Raw genomic sequence first — 12,384 nt, forward strand, 5'->3', positions numbered from 1 at the left:
CCAGAACTTTGCTCGGCGGCCGATGGACGATTTTGTGATTTTAGGAACGATTCTGCCGCACCACACAGCCTTCGGCACGTGCAGCCTCGCCCTCTGCTGCACTTGTGCTCGTTTCATTAATTAACACTAGGTGTCAGTAAGAATCCTGCATCCTGCACAAAGCGATAGACTTCGGACTTAAAACTGAACTGGGAGAAAATACATTTCAGAGCAATCAAAGGTTATTCCCGGTCCCCGGGAATCTGGATCTGAGCTTTCTCACAAACAACCTCTTTCTCCGCCTTCCTACAGTCGTCGGGATTTTTGTCCCTTTTTTTTGGTTTGTTTTACAGCCTTTAATTTAAAACAAATGTTTAGCTCAAACCAGCAAACGAAAGGAGCAAAAACCTCTTTTAGGGCCCAACCTCAAGCTCTGACCTGCTAAAGAATGCTCACATACCTGAAAAAACTTCCCAGCTCCCGCAAAACTGGAGGCTGTTTCTCGGAATCCACTACTTTTCTTTTTTTGTCCCGGCCACAAAAAAGGCTAACACGTCATAAAAAGAGCACTAAATCAACATTTTTCAATGGGAGGTGATCTGTTAACAATAAGAACACAGAAAAAAATAAATTTGCTTTTGAATTTGGAAATTGTTGCAAGTAAAAACACACTGATGGATGAAAAGAACTTTTGTCTGTGTGGCTTGGCCTGGATATCATGTGGCAGCAGGCTCAACCAGTGGACAGACATGGAAGGCCGCAGTCGTAGTGGGATAAAAGCTTCGGAAGCGTGACAAATGGGCCGCTGCGAGGCCTGGATGGTGCCTGTGCTTTAGATTCTTGGAGAGCTCCTGCTACAGCTGTCTGACCTCTTATCAAGGCAGATAATGCCAGCTATTTATAGATAATCTATCTATTGGGAACAGATGAGCCGGTGGTAGAACACTATATCAGATCCAACAGGAGTGGTGGGCATCTTTTTTTTTTTTTTTTTTTTCATTCATTCAAACATTCCTGATCATTGATCTGTCTTAATATGTCTACTGTTGCCGTTGTGTTTATGGGGACTTTGTCACTTTAGCATGTCTTCTCAGGCTACTGGAAGTATGTTAAGTGTGTGGTTTTTTTTTAAGTTGGGTGAATAATAAAATAAGTTTAATAGAGGTTTTTTTGTTGTTGTTGTTGTTGTTGTTTTTTAAGTACCTGTTGGGCTAGTTATGCGCCAATTTCATTTGAAATCAGATTTTTAATCCAATTTTGGAAGTGTCCAAAAAAGGAAGAGCAATAAAAACACGGCCAATAACAACAACTCAAAAAGCAACGCACCGACCTGACCTACACTTTCTCCACAGTTCCAGTGGGTCTTGGTGAATACCAGAATGGAAGTGACCTTTATTTGGCCAGTGGAGCTGTAAACACAAGTAAGTGGGTCATTTTTCACAGTTTGGTGTCAGATGCTTCAGCGGCAACAAACGTCAACAATTCTATTGCCATCCATGCTTATTTGTCGTTTTCCATGTGTACACTTTGTAATGTAATTTCGTAATTTTACAAGCTTTTTCCATTTATTTTTTAATCGCCCCTTATTTTCTCGAGGTCTTGTGGAACACAAGATACTTTAACCATTTAAGGCGTGCCTCCTATATCCGGTCTGATGCAACGTCCGTCAGTGTTGCTTCTCGGGGTCTCTGAAACGCTCGGGAATGTTGCATCAGCCGGATCGGTCTCAACAGTATGAAAATATATACACTGAATGACAGCACAGACAACCAATTATCCATCGACTCGTCCAATTGATCGGCTAATCCCCCAATCGGGTTTAAAGACGGGTGCGCGTTGGAGAGTAACGTTCAGCAAATGAGGGGACTGGTTTGGCTCTACGTCCCGCCTTTTTCAGCGCACCGAAACGCAATTGGCCAAGTCATGTGGGAGGCCAACAAACCCTGAAATTCAATTGGCCGATAACACCAGCAGGGTATCGCCCTTTGCCCTGCGTTATATAAATACTAGGACACCGCGTCGCCATGTTATCAAGGAAACCGTAATATTAGCGGCCGGTTCGTCCGATGCGACCAACTTGAAAGTCAATCGATTTAACTTCAACTTGAGCCCGACTTTATTTTTTTTTTCAACGGTTAGGGTTTTAATTCAAACGCCAGCTTGCCAGCGATATAGCTGGCAAAAACGCTTTCCCTCCTTTTTTCCCGAGCGACCCGAAGGCCCCAAGCGGCTGCCATGGATTTTTAAGGCATAATGCGGCAACACTAATGCAATGGCAATGCACTATGCACGGCAAAACCCCTCGCGATTTACCATCTTCGCAACTGCCAAGCAGTTGGGCTCGAGCAGTACCGTCCGCGGTATACCTGCGAGCCAACCGGTACCGCTACTGCTGGACCGGAGGAAGCTAACGCTAGCCAGCTAGTCCACCTAGCCCCGATAACATCCATCCGAACGTAAAGAAGGAAAGAGAGAGAGAGAGTAAAAGAAGGAAGATCGACCCATCGATTTCATCTTGAACGTCGCCAACACTTTTATCGATCACCATGAAGCCTCAAGACATCGTGACGGGGAAGCCCAGCCTGTGGATCTTCGGCTACGGCTCCCTGGTATGGAAGCCCGACTTCAAGTACAGGAGGAGTATGGTCGGCTACGTGAAAGGCTACAAGAGGCGTTTTTGGCACGGAGACAACTTCCACCGCGGCAACGACCAGTTGGTAAGATGCTTGGTGTGTCTGTGTTGCTTGTGCACTACTTGCCTCGGGCGTGGTCCGTGGCTTAACACATTTCTCCCTTCTTTCCACAGCCCGGAAGAGTGGTGACGCTTATCGAGGATGATGACGTAAGTAGAAAGGCCTTCGTCTTCCGGTTTCGGAGAAGCCGTGCAGGCTGCAGACCTCCCATTCAACTTTTCTTCTTCTTCTTCTTCTCCGTGCAGGCGAGCACCTGGGGCGTGGCCTTCGAGGTGACGGGCGCTCAGGTGGAGGAGTCCCTCAAGTACCTGAACGTGCGCGAGACGGTGTGCGGCGGCTACTCCACAAAGATGGTGGATTTCCACTCCGACGACGAGAGCCAGCCGCCGGTGCAGGCGATGCTCTACATCGCCACGGCCGACAACCCCCTCTACCTGGGCTCGGCCAGCCCGGAGGAGATCGGCGCCCAGATCGCGGTGTGCCGCGGCAAGACGGGCCACAACCTGGAGTACCTGCTCCGCCTGGCCCAGTTCATGAGGAGCAGCTGCCCGCACGTGGACGACCACCACCTGTTCGCCGTGGAGGCGGCGGCGCTCGCCGTCGTCGCTCACCTGTTGGGGGTCCAGTAGCAGTTGACCATCTCGCCTGAGCAGCTAGTAGAGCAGATGGTGAAGGCGACGCGCGCCGAGGCTTTTCACCTGTCTGTAATCAAGCATTGTACTGTCCTGTCTACTTGGAATAGCTTGAAAGGAGGAGGTGGTGGTGGTTTGAAAAAAAAACCCCAAAGCAAACCATATAATGCATATTAAATGTTTCCTGAAGCATGACCTTATCACACTACTGTAACGTCCATTGCACATTCTCAGAATCCTCAAGTACATAAAGTACATTTGCATTCATGCCATGAAAAAAAGTTTTCTTTCTTGCATTGAATCCGTCCACTACATACAGACGGTTGATTGATTCGTGGTGTTTGAACCCTTTTGCCATGCATGTCTGCTGTTGGTTTTGAAAGGTCTACACCAGTTCTTAAAGTGCTTGTAGTGGTGTCATCAAGTGTAATGGTGAAGGCAAAGAATAAAGAAAATGCAAAAGAAACCATTTTGATGTCTGTGCCTTGTTTCCTCTCAACAACAACCGGATATTTGTCACTTTCTCCACAAAACACCTCATAGTTTTGTGATGAAGAGGAAAAACTGGCTGCTTAAGTTAAAAAGTGAGAAATTTTACACTTTGCCTAAGGTGTGGGTTTTAGTGGGTGTGCTCGAAAGAGTGCAATAGCTTTAGTTAGAGAAATTTCCAAATGCACTTTAAAGGCTTGAATCGCCTTTGAGGTGTTTGAGAGCTGTGCAGAACTTCAGGCTTCCTCAAAAAAACAGGTGCACGGCCAATTTTCCAGGGATTTTTCTCTAAGTTTTGATTGACGTAGAATCTACAACTTGGAATCAATTTTTTTTGAACCAACACGCAACCATACGTCAAACACTTCAGAAAACCAAAACAAACACAAAAAAAACATTGGCCGGGGCGACGTGTACCTTGGACGTGATTCAAGTGGAGGCTTTCTGTGTGTAGGGTGCAGGTCTTATATAACCAGTGGCCGGGAACTAGCCCAGACCTGGAAGTCCTGTGTTTACAGTCTGCTCCACGGTCGTGTCAGAGTGTACCAGGAGGAACAAGTTGCCAGGTCTCTGGTGGAGGTGAACTCTGGGCAGCTGCCAGTATGTGACCATGTGAAAATATACTGACTGATTTATCCCCATTGACGTCACAGCATTGGGCTGGATTCTCGGATCTTTGGCAACTCTTTCCTCTTTACATGGATTCTTTAGTTTATCAGCATAAAAAACTATTTTCTTTGTCAATAATCCAAAATATTAAAGCCACAGATTGAAGGCCGCCATCAATCATGGCCGCAGTGGAACGTTACAATGGCGGTTGCACTATGTTGTGCCATCAATACTCTTTAGTTTTTGATAAATTTTTCTTGAATGTCTAATTAGACAACATGAAATTGCCTGGTCTGCTCGTCCATTTCTATTTAAGTAAGTGGCCGGTGAAGTAGAGCAGATCCTCCTGGCACAGCCGCAAAGTACACGGAGCCTTAAGAAAAAAAAACTACACTGAAAACATCGAGAAGGTCCAGGATCTGCAGAAGAGGATTAGGACCACAAGAAGAGAAAAAAAATAAATAAAGTTTCCATTTTGAGAATAAAGTTGAAATTTTGTGAATAAAATTGATATTTCGAGAATAAAGTCGAAATTTTTTGATTAAAGTCGAAATGTTTTGATTAAAATTGAAATTTCGAGAACAAAGTCAAATTTTCGAGATTGAAGTCGAAATTTCATGATTAAAGTCGAAATTCCAAGAAAAAAGTCGAAATTTCCTTTTACCCTTGGGGCCAATCAAAAGAGCGCCAAGAGCCTCAAAATCAAGCAACAGAGTCAGATTTGGCACCGCTTTATTTTCAGTCGGCTCCTCCTGATAGCAAAAACTGCTGAGGCAAATGTTTTTGTTTTGTTTTTTTCATATATACACATGACCTATAAAAATAGACTGGTAAATGAGGAGGGCAGGCCAGAGGAAATGTGGCTCTCATCATTATATACATCATTAATATAGAACATTGCATTTTAAATCACACTATAAACATGGGACAAACCTATGGCCTACGTAGTGCTCGACGGAAAAACAAAAATAGTACACTGACGGCAGCCGGCCCTCTCACAAAACATCAACAACGGAGCACACAAAATAAAACAAAATAATAATTAAAAAATCACTTCTTTAGATTTTGCATGTTTTTTTCTAGTCAATGTCCTATTTCACTGGTTTGACATTTTTTTCAAATAACTTAAATATTAGACCACCAAATACTGGAATTATTTGAAAAATGAATAGAGAAAAACACAATTCACAAAATAACTTGAAGCAGCATCAGTGGGTTATCACTCAGGTTTGATCCGACCCCCGACAATCACATACATTTTTTTCTTTTTTTTTTGTCTCCCGGACCAGAAATATATAGATATCAATTTTAATGATGTTACTTTTAAAGGCAGACAACATTTTGTTAAGGAGGGAAACATACATTTTCCGAAGCTCACATCTTTGTTATAAAAATAGTTTTAGTAGAAAAAGCTGTTTGGTAACGTCCGCGTAGGGTTAAGCTGAGCTTTGTAGGTACAGAATCACCCTGTGGCGAGGAATTTAAACAAACCGAGAAGACATTTAGTGACCTAATGTGTGCAGACGAACCCCAAAAAGCAAAACAAGAAACGGAAGACGCGACTCAGTGTGTTGGACAGAAACTCTCTTGTCTCCCAGAAGGGTTTTTTCTCTCTTTAAAGAGCCCTGGGTGCTGCTTGTGTTGCGGTGACATGCAATTTGAACGCAAGTTGAGGAAGTTTCCTTTCACAGGGCATCTCTCGACGTTCCTTCCTGGTCTTGTTAGTTTTCCAAGAGTGCACTTTGAAAAAAAAACGTTTCCAATAATACTGAGAGATTCAAGCAACACTGAGCCGAAAACTGAAAACCAAAGTAGTGGAAGTGGGTTGAGGTGAAGGATGACTCTGTGCGTGTTGGCGGACAGACATTGCTGCGTTATCGGGATGTGTTCCCCATTGATTAGTGTGAGCACTGGGGACGCCTGGTGGGGATCACAGTGTGAGAATGCCAGTGATCTGGGTTCGTGGGTGTGTGTGTGTGTATGGGTAAGTGTGTCGGGGGTGGAGAGACGTTCACATCACCGGGCACCGGGCCCACCAGGGCCTTTGCCCTTTCTGACGGCGCCCTGGCTGCCGTGTCGGTAGCCGTACGTCAGCTGTTTGTGGGAACTGGACGTGCCTCCTTTGACCTGAGGCGAGGAGGAGGAGGAGGAGGAGGAGGAGTTCCTGCTGGGGTTGAAGGCGGGGTTGGGCGCGGACCTACCCAAGGGATGGCGAATAGGACTGGACGCAGGGAGGCCTCCTGATGGGAGATGGGGGCAAACACAAGGTTAGGTCTGGTCGGAACAAGGAGGTTGCAGAATTTCTGAATTCTTCACGGCGACGACCTCTGACCTTTGGAAACGCTGTAGCCGTAGGCCGCGTACGCCGCCGCCGACGCTGCCGCCGCGCCGGCTTTGGCCCCCGCCATGGCGGCGGCGCTGCCTGCCGTCGACTTGCGGCCGCGCCCCTTGCCGCCGCTCTTCGGCCCGCCTCCTGAGCCTTTGGGCCGCCCCCGACTCCGCCCCGATCTGCCCCTGCCGGGACTGATGGTGTCCAGGCCCGACACTCCTGAGGGGAGGAGGGAGGCGAGTGAAAACCAGACACATCTTCTTTTGACTATGACTGAAATTTATTTAGATTAAATTGTGATATATATACATATATATATATATATATACACACATATATATATATATACACAGATATACGCAGTAAAAAGATATTATTGTGTTATTAACATGACGCCAGTGTTGCACACGGACCGAAATGTGCAACACTGAAGCGCGACTCCCAGCCTGGCCCGCAGAAGGTTTGTTCTCACGCGGTAATCACTACTTATCTGCGGCCTAAATACAGGGTCCCATTAAAAAGCTGGAGCCCTTCTCCTCTTTTCCGCGTGCTCGGCAGAATTGCAGCCAAAGTCAACCTCACCTCAACTTGAGCGCCTGATCCCCCCGCAGCTTTTTTCCGCTTACCGTCACCACTGGGTCTGTGCGTTTCCATCCCAGATGCCGTAGCACTCCTCCAAAAACCCTTCACTTTCACCCCGACCCGTCCCGTTTACACCTCCTCCTCTCTCGTTTGCTAAAACTGTTACCGCATTTCCAATTAATTTAGTTCATGTCGACGTCTCTGAAGGCAACAATATCTCTCTCGGCTTTTTCTGGGCTGTTTTTCTGACAGCGGCCATCGATAATCTGCCTGGCAGGAGCCCAACGAGGCAGCGTTGTGCGTTTAGGGAGGGATGACCTCACTGCAACACATTCGGAGCGCAAAACAGTCCATTTAAGCAACACCGACTAATGTCTATTTGGGACTGAACGTCGGGAACATCTCAAAACATGATCGGGGCCAAACCGCCAGATAACGGATTAATCAGCTTCAGGATGCATGTGTGATGTAATGGGCAACATATGTGAGCGATTTCTGTGGAGACGCATGATCTCTGTGTTCCAAAGTGACCTGAAAGCATTGAATGCGTTACAAGGGCTGGGTGTCTTGATCCAAATATCAATGGTATCGATGCCAAGATGAGTATTGGTATCAGATCGATACTTGCTTTATTTTTCACAGATATCTGCGTTTAATGGAAAATAGTTTTGTTGCGTTCTTAGGTTTATATTTTCTTACATTGTTGCTTTTTTTGTTGTTGTTATTTTGCAATAGTGACTTTTTTCTTAAAAATTCTTTGTTAAAGTTTTAAAGAAAAAAAAAGTTGAATGTTTATACCGCTATTGCTATTGTAATATTTCAGTTCGATTTATTCTTATTTACCGTTCATGTTGTCCGACACGGATCCGGACACGGACGACGGCGAGTTGGTGGCCCTGGACTGCGGCGCCGACGACACCGGGTCGTCCACGATGACCAGCATGTCGCTGCTGCTCTCGTCGGCGTCGGCATCCGGCGGCAAGGAGCCCGGCTGCAGCTCGCTGCTCAGGGAGATCTGGCCGCACACAGGGGCACACACAGACAGACAAGCATACTTTGAAGGAGGGGAGGTTCGGCATCGAGCGCAGTAAAAGGGTGGGAGGAGGTGAGGCGGGTGAGGAGGGGAAGGAAAGAACGAGATGCAGACGATGGTGGGGATGACGAGGGGAGGAGATTTACAAAGGAGGGAGCAAAGATTTTCACACAAACGAAATATCGTTACACGTGGAAAGAGTGGAATCGACAAGCAAATACGTCTGGCATTAATCATCTTTATTAATGTCAGTGTATTACTTAGCTCAATGTTTCATTGAGAGAAGGAAAACTGAAAATTTGAAAACTTTCAATTTTCTAAAAATGTATTTTTGCATGCAGTAATGATCCACATTCTCTCTCTCTCTATCTCTTTAACAAGTTTTTAAAAGTGCGTAATGACACTCCTCAACTAGCATCTCATTGGCTGGTGGTGCCTTGTCCCGCCCCTTGTCAAAAATACTGGCGGATATATTAGCTACATTAGCTATACAGTAGCTAGCCTGGCTAAAAACGTGGGGAACAAAGTTGGGACTGTTATCGTTGCTACACACGACCACTGGCGTGAAAAAGGTATGGCCCACCAGCCAATGGCAATTGCACTCAATCATGACTTTGAACTTTTTCTTTTCCAGAAAACTGAATTCAATTTTCTATTTTTCCCCTCAAAATTGAAGCAATACGTTTTATCCTCCGCCTTCGCTTTCTTAAACAAAAAAAGAAAAAAAGAAAAGAAAATCCTCTGCGCCGTGGCCTCACCTCGCTGAAGGGGCTGGGCATGGCCGAGTCCATCTCTACGCTGATGAAGGAGTCGTCTCCGTCGGCCGACAGGTTGGAGTTGTCGGCCGAGGGTGCGTGCGAGATGACCAGGTTCACCTCCTTCTTCCTCTTGCTCTCCGACTCTTCGTTCTTCTTCTGTGGGACGGAGGCGCCGAGCGCAGGCGGGGAGGGAGGGCGGATTATTTTACAGATTATTATTTCCAATGTCCATTTATATCCTTTAGCATGCTTTAACCTAATAACGGGGGTGTGAGGTCATCTGTTGCGAGTGTCCAGTTGGCTTGTGCGTCTGTCCAGCGCGAGAGGGAAAGACCTTGAGGAGGCACCGGGGGCCAGATTGCTGTGAAACCTGGTACGGACTCGATCCCCGAAGGGTGACGGCTAATGAGCTCCGCCTCCTCCATTTATCATCCGGCTGCTAAGGAAGGTGGAATTCTTTTGGCCCCAGATGTGACAGGCCGTGCTCTGTACATACAAACCAGGACTTTTTCGGAGTCTTCCAATCATTTACTTCTCTACTAAATATTTAATAAAATGAGTGAATAAACGCTTCCACACTGAAGAGCGTACGAAAATACCACGTCCGGCAAGCCCACTCCAAACCAACACAAACCTCTCGTTGCATTTTATAACACAATTTTTTTTAAAAATCGCGATTAATTACTATGTTTCCAGAGTTAACTGCGATTAATCGCGTTTTGATTTGTATATTTAAAACTCTACTATTTTTAAACCAATTTATAAGAAATTATAATAGTGTCTTAATTGGGAACCAAAGGATTTCCTTTTTGATCTTTTGCATTATTATTTCTTTCTTTCTTGTGATCACAATTCTATTGCATATTGACAAAGACCGCTCGTCTACTTAGCAAGGAAGACGTGCAACTTCAGTAACTAATCACCTCTTATATGGAGCTTCATGATAAAATCTTATGCTGATGTCTCTTATTTTTTATTGTGTTATTGCTAACAACTGGGCTGTACGCGGCTAGATCAGGTTCGGCTACGTTGCAGAGGCGCTTTTACCTTCTCGGCGTATTTCTCCCTCTTCCTCTTGCGCTCCTTCACCTTGCTGCACTCCTCCAGCTGCCTCTTCTCCTCCTGCCTCTGGCGCACTGCCAGGAAAAACAAAAAACAAAAAGCATCAGTTTTTCCCTTTGTGCTCCATTTCGCTTGCAGTTCGAGGAAGACGAGTCGAGCGGTAAAGTAAAACAACAACTCACGTTTCTTCTCCAGCTCGTCGTCGTCCAGCAACAGGCTGACCACCTCTTTGGGTTTGAGCGTGTCCGGTTTGAAGTTGCCTCCGGAGATCACCACCCGTTGGATCTTATTGTGCGGGAACCAAAAAAAAAAGCATTAATCGTGGTTTACTGGCTCCCCTTTAGAAGCTCTGGAGTCAGCGACTTCTTCAAAGGGTGGTTTTCTGAGACAAACTGTGTTTTTTTTCGAACCTCGCTCTTCTCCTTGGCCCTCTGTAGGATCCTCTCCTCGATGGTTCCCTGACAGATGAGGCGGTAGACTGTGACCTGCTTGGTCTGGCCCAGCCTGTGAGCCCTGTCCATGGCCTGCTGGTCCACCGTGGGGTTCCAGTCGCTGTCGTAGAAGATGACCTGGAGGAGAGACGTCAAAAATGATCATATCTCAACGCCGAGTTTCAGTTGTTGTTGTTGACCGTGAAGAGACTCACGGTGTCGGCGGCGGTGAGGTTGATGCCGAGGCCTCCGGCTCTCGTACTGAGCAGGAAGACGAAGATGTCCGTCCTGCAGGGAGGGAAGGAAGACGGAGAGGGTACGAGAAAGCAAAGAACAATTACTATTATTTATAGCTGTGCATTAAAAGCATCCAGATGTAGTTTGAGTGGAACAAAGGAAGAAAAAAAAAACTACTGCTTCATCAGGAAAAAAGGGATGCGAGTGATTTATAAGGGGGGCAGTTTAAAACACTGATAATTTGAAACACACACACACACACACACACACACACACACTCAGCTCTGCCCGAGCACCCACCGGCTCTGGAAGTCAGCCACCATGTCCCTCCGCTCGGAAATCTTGGAGGAGCCGTCGAGGCGCATGTAGGTGTGTTTCCGGTAGACCATGTACTCCTGGGGAGGTGGAGGGGAAGAGGAGGTGAAAAACAAAAACCAACCTCGAACCAGGAGACGCGCGGATGCTCTCAAAATCGCACGGCAGCAAACGCTCCCGGCACAGTGTGGAGCTTTTTTTTCATTTTTGGATCTTCGGTTCTCAGCCCCTTCGACCTCCTGCTTCAGCCTCAACTCGGTCTTTCGCAACGTTTTATTTTTCTTGAGCAGCAGCTCAGGTCTACATTCATCGGAGCGGGACAAGGCCGGAAGGCGTTCTTTGAAACTTCCAAGGGTGAAGAAATACGAATATCTAATGCGATTTTATAAATATATTTTCCCCCTTCTGACAGCAGCCTTTTCCAACAAATATGGAAATAAGTCCACATTTCTCACTGGCATCTTCTGCTGAAAGCTGCCTGATTCTCCATTCCCAAAACCAAGTGCCCACTAACATGCGTCTCTCCGAGTGACGCCGTCATGTCCAGTGGTGAGACCACCCCTACCCTGGCCAACCAGCCTCCGCTCGCGAGTGGTCTCCCCCCGCATCGCTGCCAACGATATCAATGACTTGACATTATGTTTTCCGAGGCGCTCCGGGGGCCTCCTTGCCCTTCTCCTCCCTGCGCTGAGCCTGGCTCGCTTCCCGGCAGCCCCATCTGCTCCGAGTGAACACCACATTAGGGACCATCAGCGCGGCGCTCCTCCAAAAAACTGCTGCTGACCTCCGTCCAAATGCCTTTTTGAGCGGCTGCCAGCAGGATGTTGCAGATAGTGTTGCTCTCGCGGAGAGCTCCAGTCGGAGGGCCTCGCCGATCTTTAAAAAAAATTCATCTGTGCCCCCCCACCGACACTTCTCCCCCTCCAAAAAATGAGAAGAAGAAAGGAAATCAGAGGGAAAGTTTGGAAAAGAACCCCCCTCGGGTCCCTCGGGGATTTCTCGTCATCGGCTATGATCCGCGCAACCTTCACGGCCATATTTTAAAGCTGGTTGCGGACCTTCTCCGCAGACGCCGTCGTCAGGCAGCAGCTGGAAACGCTCTCGGTGGTGTTTTTCGTCTTTCAGCTGGACTCAATCAAAAGGGAAGCCACCAGAATTTAAAGGATAAAGTAGCCTAATATCCCTGAAAACCTCAGAAATTAAGGTGTACAGTCTGGTGGGGAAAAAAATGTTAT

The 12,384-nt window shown here is 46.7% G+C and overlaps 2 protein-coding genes across 3 annotated transcripts in view; one reads left to right on the forward strand and one right to left on the reverse strand.

The window, feature by feature from the left end:
• Positions 1–1,998: 1,998 nt before the first annotated feature.
• chac1 (ChaC, cation transport regulator homolog 1 (E. coli)) lies at positions 1,999–3,773 on the forward strand. Its single transcript, XM_076048376.1, has 3 exons — positions 1,999–2,696; positions 2,786–2,821; positions 2,918–3,773. Exons 1-3 carry the CDS (start codon positions 2,526–2,528, stop codon positions 3,299–3,301), a joined length of 591 nt encoding a protein of 196 aa, XP_075904491.1. The 5' UTR covers positions 1,999–2,525; the 3' UTR covers positions 3,302–3,773.
• A 1,344-nt stretch (positions 3,774–5,117) lies between these two features.
• Positions 5,118–12,384, reverse strand: part of ino80 (INO80 complex ATPase subunit) — a 32,381-nt gene continuing 25,114 nt past the window's right edge. For both annotated transcript variants that reach the window (XM_076048321.1, XM_076048322.1), the window contains exons 28-36: positions 11,135–11,229; positions 10,813–10,885; positions 10,577–10,735; positions 10,349–10,451; positions 10,152–10,240; positions 9,105–9,260; positions 8,157–8,328; positions 6,735–6,950; positions 5,118–6,642 (exon numbers count right to left, since the gene is read on the reverse strand). In XM_076048321.1, the coding sequence (XP_075904436.1) occupies positions 6,419–6,642; positions 6,735–6,950; positions 8,157–8,328; positions 9,105–9,260; positions 10,152–10,240; positions 10,349–10,451; positions 10,577–10,735; positions 10,813–10,885; positions 11,135–11,229 (1,287 nt within the window). In that variant the 3' untranslated portion in view covers positions 5,118–6,418. The remainder of the gene's footprint in view (positions 6,643–6,734; positions 6,951–8,156; positions 8,329–9,104; positions 9,261–10,151; positions 10,241–10,348; positions 10,452–10,576; positions 10,736–10,812; positions 10,886–11,134; positions 11,230–12,384) is intronic.

Source organism: Nelusetta ayraudi, unplaced genomic scaffold (genome assembly GCF_046127955.1).
Source record: "Nelusetta ayraudi isolate G7.1 ecotype Tasmania unplaced genomic scaffold, CSIRO-AGI_Nayr_v1 ptg000100l, whole genome shotgun sequence".
In the NCBI taxonomy this organism is placed as follows: domain Eukaryota; kingdom Metazoa; phylum Chordata; class Actinopteri; order Tetraodontiformes; family Monacanthidae; genus Nelusetta; species Nelusetta ayraudi.

Coding starts and splice junctions, on each gene's coding strand:
- chac1 (XM_076048376.1), top strand. CDS start 2,526: ATGAAGCCTCAAGACATCGTGACGGGGAAGCCCAGCCTGTGGATCTTC. Junction 2,697..2,785: donor ACCGCGGCAACGACCAGTTG/GTAAGATGCTTG, acceptor TTCTTTCCACAG/CCCGGAAGAGTGGTGACGCT. Junction 2,822..2,917: donor CGCTTATCGAGGATGATGAC/GTAAGTAGAAAG, acceptor TTCTCCGTGCAG/GCGAGCACCTGGGGCGTGGC.